The following is a 13,545-nucleotide window of genomic DNA, read 5'->3' as shown; positions in this document are numbered from 1 at the left end:
GTCATAAAAATATTTTATGAGGAAAAACTCCTACGAAGGCCTACAAAATAATTGGCACATTCCACCAATGGAACATTACGCAGTAATTTTTCTTGAAAAGGTTTCTCAATATACCTATAGGGAAAGTTCTCTAAGTTAAGTTAAAAAAAATTAAGACACCAAGGAACGAAGATCATCACATGTAACCTTTGTTATAAAAGAGAGAGTATATGGTGGAATAGGAACATATGAATTCTTATTTCCCTTTACATGAATAAGCCAACAGGGCAGACTACATCAGAAACTATTCAGAGGTTCTACAGAAGCGGTGGCAGGGTGATTCTTTGCTGTATACACGCACATACTCACATCACAGGAGTGTTCTGTAAATCTTAATTTCCTTGATGTAGGCCTGGTACTTTAATTTAGCTGCTCGGTTCAAATCTGTACTACAATTGCTTTAAAATATGGTTTATACTGCACAAATGCAAAAATGACATAATTCTCTGTACACAAAACAAAGCATTGCTCTTAAAACTAGGATGATATGTCAGTGTAAGCAGTCTAAACTGTGGCAAGTCAGAGAATTCTACAACTGACCCTTGATTCTGAAGATGCTGACATCCAGGTGAATTCAGATTGTAGGTGAAAGGAGGTTTTTTTGGGAGGAAGAGCTAACATCTGCTGCCAATCCTCGTCTTTTTGCTGAGGAAAACTGGCCCTGAGCTCACATCTGTGCCCATCTTCCTCTACTTTATACACGGGATGCCTACCACAGCATGGCTTGCCAAGCGGTGCCATGTCTGCACCCGGGATCCGAACCGGTGAACCCTGGGCGCCAAAGCAGAACGTGCGCACTTAACCGCTGTGCCAGCGGGCCGGCCCCAAGAAGGTATCTTTAAGGGCTTGTTTTGGTGACTTGAGATGGGAGCACTTTTTCACCAGAAGTTAAGGTAATAATAAAAATCAAGATCGATTCAAGAGATGTAGGGATCATCACCCACAACACCTGACTCTCTGAGCGTGTGTGGCGGGGGGGGGGGGTGCGACTGAATAAACTACACCACAGTGTGTCAGCACTGGGATTAGCTGCAGTGTGGTGACTGAAGAAAGCCTAATATCTTCTAAAACGAGGGATCCTGCTCTAGTGGAAGACAGGGTCTCTCTGCAGTCGCCCCAAAAAGGCAAAGAGGCAGAGCTGCACAGGTGGACTGGGTTCTCTGGAGCAAGAGCCCCCTTCAACACACTCCTGCTGGGCGGACCCATTTGCTCTTCTCCACCCTTCATGAGCACGCAGATGGTGGTCAAGACCAGTGGCTGTGAAATGGGAAAAAGTCCCTGGGTGGTCCACCACGTACATGAGGAAGCTGGCCAATGACAGGCCTCACGAAGCTCCCAGCCAACTGCCATGGAACCTTTGTAGGAAAAGCTGGCAACTCAAGCCTAGCTCCCGAGGGACTGAATATCCAGTTTTAAAAAGCTCCTCAGAAATGTTAGTTCAACAAGAGGATTAAAAATTTAATTAAGACATGGTAAATCCCCGGACCAGAATTAAACGATGAAAGCACCTGATATCCACAAAAAGTCTGTACCAGACTTCCAGAACTATCCTAAGTGATGAAGACTCTACCGTCGGAGGAGGTGCAAGGCTGGCACGCACGTGTACTATCACTTCATGTAAAGTCCCCCCGCTCCTGGATTCACGTCCCGCCTAGCTGGAATTTTCCCAGACGTGTCAACTCTTATTCAACCAAAGATGAACGACAACACTTATTTTCTGACACACAACGATCTCAAATGGTAAGACTGGGGATACGTTTGACAAACACCAACGACAACATGGAATGCCTCAAAAAGTCCTTGATATGCCAAATGTTTGTGGGGGAAAAAGTAATTATCCAAAACAGACACGAGACGCCCCAAAATGCAGCAGCAGGTCGTTTCCATTACTGTGACAGGTAACCTTTGACAACAAGCCTTGTGGAAGTATCAGAGGCATCATTTTAACACATATAAAAAGGCACAAAATACCTTTTTAAAGAGTGAGTTTAGAAACACACAGAAGGCTCCCTGGCTACCTGCGAAGCCTTTATTTCCCGCTCTCACCAAGGATGCCCGTGTTTATACTCAGCTTTCTCTCCCACTGATTTCCATCTATGACGTCATAACACAGAGGACTGCTTACCCCAAGAACACCTGCCAGTTGCTATGGAAATGACAGAGCCCTAACGCCTGCATCTCACTCCTGGATGAGGTGACAGATGAACAGGATTCCAATTTGATGGCTTTGGTATTTTCCGTCACTTCACAAAGATTTCTTGAACCTCTCCCCAAAGGGCCAGGGTGTGGGATCAAACACCACAGTGAAACCTCACAGCCTCCCAACTCAGAGTTCACACACTGCTCGCCAGGTGGTGCCTGGGCCACAAAGATCCAGCTGCACCTCCAGCTCACTCTCCACTCAGTCCCCAGGTTCCCTCCTTGAGTTTTCCAACTAGTTACACGACCCAGTGAGCAAAACCAGGGCTCGGTTAAAGGGCAGAAGGCATGGAGCACCACACGGAGCGACCGGGCCAAGGCTTAGGCCTCAGACTGGTCAGGCGGAGCCCCACAGCACACCATGATCCCAACTCGACCAGTTCACCTTCAACTCAAAGGCAAAACCCCCCAGGCTTCTGCTTGGTCCTCCTCCTCCTCCTCCTCCTCTCCTCTCTCCTGGCACTGAACCCATTTTAAAGAATATTACATGAAGCAGAGGTTATCAAGGTAAATCAAGACACTGGTATCTTTCTGCATATTCTTCTTTCTTTTTTTTTTTTTAAAGATTGGCACCTGAGCTAACAACTGTTACCAATCTTTTTTCTTTTTTTTCCTGTTTTATCTCCCCCAAACCCCCAGTACATAGTTGTATATTTAAGTTGTGGGTACTTGAATTGTGGCATGTGGGACGCCGCCTCAACGTGGCCTGACGAGTGGTGTCATGTCCGCGCCCACGATCCAACCCAGCAAAACCCTGGGCCGCCGAAGCGGAGCGTGCACACTTCACCTCTCGGCCACAGGGCCGGCCCCTGCATGTTCATTTCTTAATTGGCAATCCCAAATATATTTCAGAAGGACAGTTTAGAAATGTCAGTACTGGTTCTGGAAATCCATCAGCCTTAAGGACCCCAATCTGAAGTCCTGAGTCACCTTCTGGTCCCAGCCTGTGGTTCCCCGCCATGTCCGCATGGCTCTGCGGCAGAATGTGCTGGGGCTGGAGAGGGGTTCTTCCGGAAGCCCACCTCAGAGTGACTGCATAGAATCTCCAGGAGCGCCATCCCAGAATTCTTTTTTTTTTTTAAAGCTCCCCACAAAATTAGGACCAGAAACATTCCACCCACCTCATGGATTTCAAGAATCACCTTCAAAAGGCAAAGTGGTCCAGAAACAGAAAAACGATGTTAATGGGGGAAAAAAATAAAGTAGTCATCTAGAGTTTGGTCCCTGGCTCCTCAGTTGTTGGTATCTGCACCTGACACTGGGGAAACCGGGCAAAAGGCACATGGGAGCACGCGGCACTCACTGCCATTTTCCTGCACACCTAAAATCGATCCCAAATGCAAAGTTCATTCAAAAAAGACAATGTGGAAAACCCTCAAGCCTAAGAAGGAAGGGATATAACTAACACTAAACTTACGAAAACTTTCAACACGAAGCATCCACAGAAGCAGGCCTGCAATTCTCAGGTCATGACAGGCAGCAAGAGAATGCAGCTTGAGAGCTGAGCTGGGAGCAGCTCCCCGGGGCAGAAGCAGCAGAGAAACATCCCGGGCACGAGGAGGACCCACAGAGTGCTGCAGTATCTCATGAACTGGAACTCCATCTCCCGGCCCTGGCTCCATGCAAACACCCTACACAAAGCCCCTCGGGTGACGGCCGCAGCCCCGGGGGAGGGAGGGTCTCCTTGCCTACAGACGGACCCGAAGACTTAGAGCGGTTCTGCCACCAGAGCAGGGTCACAGCTGGACAGTGCAGGGCATGGCCACAGGAGGGCCCAGGGCTGTCAGGCCACGGAGCAGCTGCTCTCTCCACCTCTTCTACTTTGCCTCCGTAAGACAGCTACCCGCCCATCCGGCCCTTTCCTCAGGGAGGAACGCTCAGTCCTGAGGTAAAGGACAAGGGGACAGGGCTCCCCACTGAATCCGGAGGCTCTAGTCGGGAAGAAACTAAGAGAAAAGTCCCAAGTAAAAAGGCACAACGGTGTGAGAAGGCTGAAAGTCCCGAACTGGAAACAATCTTCTTCAATGCCTAACCTCAACACAACCTGTACCCCGGCATGATTCCTACCAGATGGCCCCAACTCCACTTTTTTATTAAACTCATCGTGTGACAACTGCACACTGACAATTATTACAGAAATAACAGAGATTGCTTTCCCTTACCCGATCGGCCCCACCAGCATCATCTTGCAAACTCCTAGTACAAGACCACAGCCAGGGCTCTGACGCTGCTACAGCGCACTCATACTGCGCCGTCTACTCACACTGGCTTGACGCTGTGAGCGGTCTGTGTGCCCACCACAGTAGAGATAGGGGCAGTTCTGACCCAAGGCCCTGGGGCTGCCCTTTTCAGGCCACACCCACCTCCTCCCTTGTGCATGCGCCCTCCCAAAACCCCTGGCAACAACTCATCCTCTCCAAACGTTGGCATTTCAAGACTGTTATGCAAATGCACACATGGGAGGGATGCAGCCTTCTGAAGTGCCTTGACCACAGCGTGATTCCCTTGAGACTCAGTCAACAACTGGGTTCTTCACGTTGCTGGGGAGGTTCCACGGTAGGGACACCTTCCATCGACCATTCATCTGCTATCCGTTTCGGGATATCATGAAAAAAGGTGCTAGAAACATTTCTGTGCAGGTCCTGGCTTCACACTTACTTCTACGTTTGTATTTTAAAGAATTAAATGCTCACAGTAACAAAGGGCTGCAGAGGTGAACAGGGGAAATGATGACCTTCCCCACTCGGAGCCTAATGTGAAGGAAGCCACTGATGGCTGTGTCATCTTCCAGGCTTTCTCAGTGTTTGTATATATACACACAGGCACAATGTGCACGCACTTTTTCTCATGAACAAGAAATGATACACTCTTCACCTTACCTGGGTAAATCACAGCTATCCCAACTCAGCATGCATATACACACGCACGAATATGTACGTGGATTTAATTCTGCAGGGCACCTGAACAGGAAGTCATGATTTACTCAAACATTCCCCTACAGACGGCCATTTCCAGCTCTTTTGCTGTTTTTTGCCACTTGAATGATGCTACAGCAAATAACTGGACTATGATTTTTGTCCTGCTGCACATTTTATAACCAGGTCATCTTTCTTAAAAATCTGCCACCACCCCCTGCTCCCCCCGACCCAAGGACTTAGCCATTCTCTTCCCACTGGCAATTGTCAACGATGCATCCAAGAACCAGAAGACACCACCAATGGCTCTGGACAGCTAGATCACGTGACCCACCTCCTGCACAAAATCCACACTCCGTTCAGGAGAACTCTTCCAGATCGTACGCAGAGCCCTGTTACTTTTATTTGGGAGAATTCAAATACAACTGATTTCCAGAGGTTCTGGTCCACAACAAATCCTCAATGACGGAACCCGGCTCTAAGCTCATCAAGAGGAGCAAACGCAGCTGCCGAGCCAACAGTGAGAGACAGAAGGTGTACTCGGCACGACTGAGAAGCGGAGTGCAACAATCGGGGCTGGTTATGAAGGGAGGGGTCCAGAAGCCAGGGCTGCAGTGACCTCTGGGACCGAGTGACCCAGGGTGGAGGTGGGGCAGTTATGTCCCGGCCCCTGCATCGGGGAGCACGTGGGGAACTCTGCAGGCATCCACAGAATCAGGACCCCGCAGGCTGCGAGCTGCCTCACTCCCTAAGAAACCACGCCTCCTGAGAGCTGGGAATCGACTTCTGGACTCTCCCAGAAAACACAGGACTCTGGGAAAACTCCAGTCTCCTTTAGGGCTCTCTTCCAAGGCAGAGCTGGGCTGCAGATGGGACGGTGGGACATACGCAGTGCTGCGCAGAGCCTGGAGGTAACCAAGGGGAGAAGTTCCTCAAGGGGCACAAGACGGTGAGGAATCTCAAGTCTCAACCACCTCTGCTCACCCCAGGCCCATAGGTGGCCTCTTCTCCCTTCCAGGGCTCATTGCTCCAAACTTTACCACCCTCAAGGCCACTGGGCGGAAAGGAGGTGCTGACGAGGCACCGTGGCCCGTCGGCCAACAAGCTTGCCCTCCCAGTCAAAAGACCACACTAAACGGCCAATGCCTTCCAGCCCCCACGCCCTGGGCCTGACTGGAAAGGGAACCCTCTCAGAAGCAGTCAATTTCTGAACGTGGGCCTAAGTGGAAAATGTCAACTGTGCTTCAAAAAGATCATTTCTAATCCATTATCATCACGTTCCCCAGGATTTCACACATCCTCCTAAAAGGAGGTATGCCCTATTTGCCTGCAATTAGGGTACCAACTCTAGTAACAAAGACAACATTCTGATTATCTCTTTCCCAACACACATCTTCTCCAGGTGGGAATAACTTGGGAGGTGTAAAAGGCACGCACTTCCGGCCACAGCTGGGCAGGGCCCAGGGGAGCCCACGCCTCCAGTGACTTCTCTCAGAAGTTAGTCGACCTACTTATCAAGCGTCTGGTCTGTGCCAAGAGCTGGGCTTGGCCCTGAGGTTCGCGAGGGAACAGCCAGATAAGCACCCTGGTCTCCAGGCGCTACTTGCTTGTGGGAGGAGACAAGAGGGAATAATTTCAGTAGAGGGGACATCGTGCTGTGACAGAGCCAGAGGGCCTGGACACACACCACTAGCCATGAAGGAAGAGGCGACATCTGGGCCGAGCCCACACAATGAAAACCAGCCGGGCAGAGATCCTGGAGAAGCACCTTCTAGACAGAGTGAACAGCAACAAGGGCGGTGGGCAAGGGAGAAGGCGGGCAGGGCCTGGAAGCCATGATAAGGACTCTGAATGGCATCCCCCGCAGTGTTCCCGCCGGCACATGCCCGACCAAATGAAGAGGAAGCCACCCAAGCTCGAAAGCTCCATGACACTGAAAGAACAGTGCTCCCATCTCTGAGCTGACACGTCCCAACGTTCAGACCTTGGCTGCCACTGCCAGCTCCATCTGGTCAAGTGTGTCCTGATCATCAGATAGGTGAGAGGTCCCTCTGCAGAAGCCCCCGTGCTGCCCTGTGGAGGAAGTGGGGGAGGCGCAGTTCAGTGGGCTCTTGCCCCCAGGCCAGCCTGCCAAGGACGGCAGCACAGCTTCCAGTGACTATCAACTCCTCTGTTGATGCTACATGAGGCTGGCTGGGAGCCCGCTTCCAGGTGGCAGTCCTGTCCTACGAAACCGGGACTTCTCTGGTCCTCTGCCCTTGGTGGGCCACCGCAGGGCCTGAGGTCAGGGCCCGCCAGCTCCTAAGTGGTGGAGCCTGAAGGTTCAAAGTAGAGCCACCATACTGAAAGCTGACAGTTAGCTCTGCAGTCTGAAATAATCCTGATTTAAATCAGTCACAGGAAAATAAGGCCCCAAAGAAGGCCAGAGATCAACCGGTGTTCCTTAAATAAAATGATTTGTGTGGGCCTTTCAGTTTGGCCTGATTATGTAAAAATCACCTGTTCCCTGGAGGACTGTCCTGTCCCACCAGCCCTGACTGCTGACGGGCGTGAACGCAGCGGGGCGCGGAGGGGCCTGCACCCCTGCACAATGGAAGGGCTCGTAATCACGTCTGTGCTGCTTTCTTACACACAGTCCTGTTCCAGAGAAAGAGAACAGCATCACCTGCTACACTGTGTAGCAGGGCCCGCCTGTGGGAAAGAAAGGAAGCCCCGGCATGCCCAGCAGAGACAGAGCTCCACGGAAGCTGCAGGAGGAGGGCAGAAAGTATCTGCAATGCGCAACAGCCAAAGGGTAACATCCAGAATACAGGGGCCAGCTCCATGGCTGAGTGGTTAAGTTCGTGCACTCCACTGCAGCGGCCCAGGGTTCGAGTCCTGGGCGCGGACATGGCACCACTTATCAGGCCACGTTGAGGCAGCGTCCCACATCCCACAACTAGAAGAACCTGCAACTAAGATATACAACTATGTACGGGGCGGGAGGGGGAGGTTTGGGGAGATAAAGCAGAAAAAAAAGATCGGCAACAGTTGTTAGCCCAGGTGCCAATCTTCAAAAAAAAAAAAAAAAATCCAGAATACAGAGTTCCTAAAAATCAAGAAAAAGCAACCCAACTACAAAGGAGAAATCCTAAGAAATACAAATGACTAACAAATATGCTCTACTCCCCTAATTAACATGATACTATTTCTCACCTGTCAGATTAACAGTGAAAAACACACCCATTGATACTGAGGGTCTTGCAAAGCGAGTGGGGTCAGATGGCTGGCCAGAGCCAGATTATTCTCCCCAAAGGCAGTACTCAAACCAAAAAGTCAAATATCCTTCCACTCGACATGCCATTTCCAGGAATCCATTCCAAAGAAACCTAGCATATGTGCCCAAGGATACACACAAGCATATTTCTTACACTGAAGAATCATTTTTTGCAAAGAAAAATTAACAAGAAAAATGTCCTTTAATACCAGGGGCCCCTGTATGGTTCCATTTATGTGAAGTGTCCAGAACAGGCAGATCTACAGACAGACCAGTGCAGGTCAGTGGTCACCTGGAGCCGGGGAGGCCTAGGGGTGACGGCTGAGGAGTGCAGGTGTGTCTGTGTGGCGAGATAATCTTCCAAAATTGACTGTGGTGGTGGTTGCACAACTTTGTGAATACACTAAAAGCCACTGAGTTGTACACTTTAAATGAGTGAACTGCAAGATATGGGAATTATCTCTCAATAAAGCTATATTTAAAACGAGGGTGGGGACAAAACTTTAATAGAAACAGGGCCCATTTTGCATAGGGACAAATAATTCCACAAGTCACAGTTGTTGCTAAAGGCTGTGCAAAGTAAACAAGTGCACCCTTAACAACTGAGCCACGTATAAACGCTCCAATTTCTGCAGTATTTCTTTAAAGTATTAAACGGGCCGGCCCAGTGGCACAGTGGCTAAGTTCATACACTCGGCTTCAGCGGCCTGGGGTTCACAGGTTCAGATCCCTGGAGCAGACCTACACACCGCTCATCAAGCCACACTGCGGCAGCATCCCACATACAAAATAGACAAGGACTGGCACAGTTGTTAGCTCAGCGACAATCTTCCTCAAACAAAAAGAGGAAGACTGGTAACAGATGTTAGCTCAGGGCTGATCTTCCTCACCAAAAATAAATAAATAAAAAAAATTCAACGTTTTGGTGTTTTACAAACTTCATTATCTATAAAACCTACTTACGTGTCTAAGTTCACTCTACATTCATGTAAGTTTTAAAGAAAGCAAAGCTATAATAAGGGGGAATGTCCACCGATGGAGCGATCACTGAATAAACTACCAGGCTGCCCTCACAGAATGAGGGAAGCCACGTGTATGGACCTGGGACAACACCTGCAATACCTTAGGTACACAGTGTTTACTTCCGAGGAATGGAGCCCTTCTTCCTTGTATCCCTGCTTCCATCCTGTCTCAATGTTTCCATGAACACGCATTACCTTTATGACAAAAGGAAACACGCGTGCACAGAAAGCAAGGGAAATCACAGAGCAAAAAGGCACCACGGAAACACGGCCTGAGGCCAGACCCCTCCTGAGCAGTCCTTAGAAGTGGAACCTGAGAGGGGGAAGGAGGGTCCCCCATCTGCCCACGTGCAGTCAGGGGGCAAAGGGAACCCTCCAACGGCCCCAGAACAAAAGGACCACCTCAACTATTCGTGGCCTGGAAGCTCTCTTTACACCGTGGCCCATGGCAGCACCTCTCTTAAATGCCTGGATCTTCCTTAACAAACAGTTAAAAAGACAAGGCAGTCTGGGGGCAGGGAGTGAGGTCAGAGGTAGAGGAGAGATTTTAAACACACTCTTGACTGTACTAATTAAAACTTTTAAATCTAGTCAAACACTACCAATTTCAAATGGGTTCCTTTATTTGAATAAAACCACAAACAGAGGGGCCGGCCCAGCGACACAGTGTTTAAGTTCTCACACCCTGCTTCAGGGGCCAGGGGTTTGCCCGTTTAGATCCCAGGCACAAACCCACACATCGCTCATCAAGCCATGCTACGGCAGCATCCCACATACAAAAGAGAGGAAGACTGGCACAGATGTTAGCTCAGGGTCAATCTTCCTTAGGAAAACAAAAAACAAAAAAAGCCCCACAAACAGAACAACCTAGGACAGAAGACTAAGTTGTTTCTCTTCAATTCACGTGTTGGTGCAGGTGGACCACCACTCAGGTTTTACCCTCCATTTGAGGGGCCCCACCTGGGCTACCAAGGAACATCCAGATTCAAGACTTTTTGAAAAACTAGTGTCCAAAGAAATTGTTTAAAAGTTCCTGGGAAGGGGGCCGGCCTGTGGCTGAGTGGTTGAGTTCGCTCACTCTGCTGCGGTGGCCCAGGGTTTCGCCGGTTCAAATCCTGGGCGCGGACATGGCACCGCTCATCGAGCCATGCTGAGGTCGTGTCCCACACAGCACCGGGGGGCTTTGGGGAGAAAAGGACAAATAAAATCTTGAAAAAAGTTCCTAGGAGGAAGACTAGTTTCCCAAGGAGTAGCAAAGAAAATCTGGTTTTACTTTAAAAGAAAAAAAAAGGGGAGTGGTGGGGGGGACAGCTCAGTTTACAAATCAGCGGAGACCTTGGCCATCTGCTCTGCACTAGCAATGTCCCCTGGGGAAACCAGACATTCAAGAGGTAAGGTCACTGCAACAGGAGACATGAACCATGTTCATGGACCGGACGACAACCTAGTAAAGACGTGAGCTCCCCCACGTGAATCCGCATGTTTGAACACAGTTCCAATCAAAATCCCAACTGGATTTGTTTGTACCTGTAGATAAGCTGACTCTAAAGTTGACATGGAAATGTACAGGAAATAAAGTAAAACAATTTTGAGAAGAACACAGTTTGAGGTATTACACTGCCTGACTTTAAGACTCGCTATAAAGCTTCAGTAATCAAGACAGTGTTGTGTTAGCAAAGGGACAGGCACAGATTGATGGAAGAGTCCAGAAACAGACCCACATCAACACTACTACTTGACTTGACAAGGGTATGAGCAATTCAGTGGAAAAAGGTTAGTCCTAAAGGCACAAGTGGACGGCTACAGGTCAGAAACAGAACCCCACCTCACACGTTACACAAAAATTCACTCAGAACGCATCAGAGGTGTAAATAGAAATTTTACAACCATAAGACTTTCAGAAGAAAACGTGGGGCAGGACAAAGAATTCTTGGACATAACACCAAAAGACCCAGAAAAAAATTTTTTTTTTCATAAACCAGACTTCATTAGAACTAAAGTTTTGCTCCAGGAAGACAAAAGAGAATAAACAGTCTACAGACTGGGAGAAAATATCCGCAAATCACATACCTGACAAAGGGCTTGTATCCCAAATATAAAGAGCTCTCAAAACTTGAGAGTTAATGAAAACAACTCAATATTTGAACAGATACGTCAAAAGAGGATACAGGGATTGCAAATAAAAACATGAAAAGATGTTTGACCATCAGCTAATAGATACACGCACATTAAAGCTACAATAAGTTACCACCACCCACTTATTAGACTAAAATAAAAAATACTGACAGTATCAGGTGCTGACAAAGTGGATCAACCCTCATACACTGACGGTGGCAATGCAAGATGGCACAGCCGCCTGGAAACTAGTTTGGTGGCTTCTTATTAAAGTTAAGCATAGCTTACAATAGGACCCAACAATTCTACACCTTATTCTAGAGAAATGAAAACTCGTGTTCACACAAAAACCTTACATGAATATTTACAGCGGCTTTATTCACAACTGTCAAAAACTGGAGACAACCCAGACGTTCTTCAGTGGGAGAATGGATAAATAAACAGTGACAGGTCCACACAACGGAATACAGTTATCCCTCGGTATCCGTGGGGGATACCAAAACCGGCGAGGATGCTCCAGCCCCCGGGTGGGCCCTCTAAGGCTCTAAGCTCCAACCCACGGGTGGCTGAGTCCACGGATGCGGAACCCACCGTTACAGTGGGCTGAGTGCACTGCTCAGCAACAAGGGCATGAACTACTGACACACCCAGCTCAGATGACCCTCAAAGGCACTATCCTGAATGGAGAAAGCCAGCCTGAAAAGGTCGCATGCGGTATGACTCCGCTACATGGCATGTGCAAAATGACAAAACGGTAAGGGATGGAGAGCACCTGAGGGGTTGCCACAGGTTGCGAATGTCAGGTGGAAGACGTGACTACACAAGGACAGCGTGAGGGAGTTTTTTGGGCGAGCGAACAGTTGTGTATCCTGATTGTGGTAGCGGTCACACAAACCGACGCATGTGTCAAAATTCATAGAGCCATAATCCTCCCGAAGTCAATTTTACTGTATAGTAACATAAAAACAAAAAGAAAAGACCAGCGAGGAGAGTAAGAAAGGATCTGCTGACTCTTTCGATAAACTCTCCTTTGGCACATGGTTTCAGATCTTTTAGCTATTTGGGAAAAGAGAACTGAAAGATTATAAAAGATGCAGGGTCTGAATCTTTTTGCCCCAAGACCTTCAGGTGGTCTCATACAAAGGAGTACACAAATGTTTGCATCAAAACAAGTTTTCTTTTGGGGGAGAGGGAGCTGCAAATCTTACAGAGCCAGGAAAATGGAAGGTCAGAACGGAACGGAAAGAAAAGATCCACAGAAACACTGGTTTAACAACACACACATCCAATAAACTCACGTACGTAAACGACGTGCGCTGTTTTCTAAGTCATGTGTAAATTCAGACCAATGCCCCAAAGAGTCTCAACTGTTCCACACAAGCTACTGGAAAATGAGGAAACAGGGATGAACACAATAAATATTAGTAAGCGGAATGTGTGATGGGTATTATGAAGGATTAGAAAGCAAAGTAATCAAAATTGCAAATTACTTCTGGTTTAAGCACTCTCTCCTTGAATTCTCACAAAACACCTGTTATTCATCTTAACAGGACCATGTTATAGACACCTTTAAGTAAAGAACAAACCAAACCAAACCACAGGAGAGTTCTGGTGTCCACTTCCCAATCCATGGCACTTCCCCACTGCAGGGGACCATCCAGCACAGCCTGCTCCCCATCCCCGTGGCACTGGGGACACAGAAGTGGCCACCGTGCTGCTGCGGGCAATGGGCTGCCGCTAATCACCATCCAACCGTCTTCACCCACTCTGCCAAGAAAGTGGTAAGACTCTTAGAGATGGAACTCACTGCTCCCTTGGTCCCAGTGAGCTTTCTGGAGTTCAAACTACACCCGTGTCCCCAGTGAGGTAACCGCATGAGGCTACTCACACACGAATGCGAGGTTTTAGTAGGTACTCGCAAGCGACTTTTTAAATGTAACTGTATGATGAAATAGGGCAACATTCACAAGATCTGAATAACTCAATGAATCAATAGTTT

The 13,545-nt window shown here is 48.5% G+C and overlaps 1 protein-coding gene across 7 annotated transcripts in view; it reads right to left on the bottom strand.

Moving 5' to 3' along the window:
- Positions 1–13,545, bottom strand: part of USP7 (ubiquitin specific peptidase 7) — a 61,933-nt gene that overhangs the window by 33,906 nt on the left and 14,482 nt on the right. Inside the window, exon 1 of one of the 7 annotated variants that reach the window (XM_005598927.3) lies at positions 3,169–3,286. The exons of 3 other annotated variants lie outside the window; for them this stretch is intronic. In XM_005598927.3, coding sequence (XP_005598984.1) covers positions 3,169–3,199 — 31 coding nt within the window. In that variant the 5' untranslated portion in view covers positions 3,200–3,286. Of the gene's footprint in view, positions 1–2,010; positions 2,168–3,168; positions 3,287–13,545 lie in introns of those variants that run through there. 3 more of the 7 variants (XM_070231046.1, XM_023616342.2, XM_070231048.1) reach the window with 3 other exon arrangements.

The sequence above is a fragment of the Equus caballus genome, chromosome 13, assembly GCF_041296265.1.
Source record: "Equus caballus isolate H_3958 breed thoroughbred chromosome 13, TB-T2T, whole genome shotgun sequence".
NCBI classification, from domain to species: domain Eukaryota; kingdom Metazoa; phylum Chordata; class Mammalia; order Perissodactyla; family Equidae; genus Equus; species Equus caballus.
The sequence above is the reverse complement of the archived record's forward strand: the minus strand, read 5'-3'. Positions and strand labels throughout refer to the sequence as shown.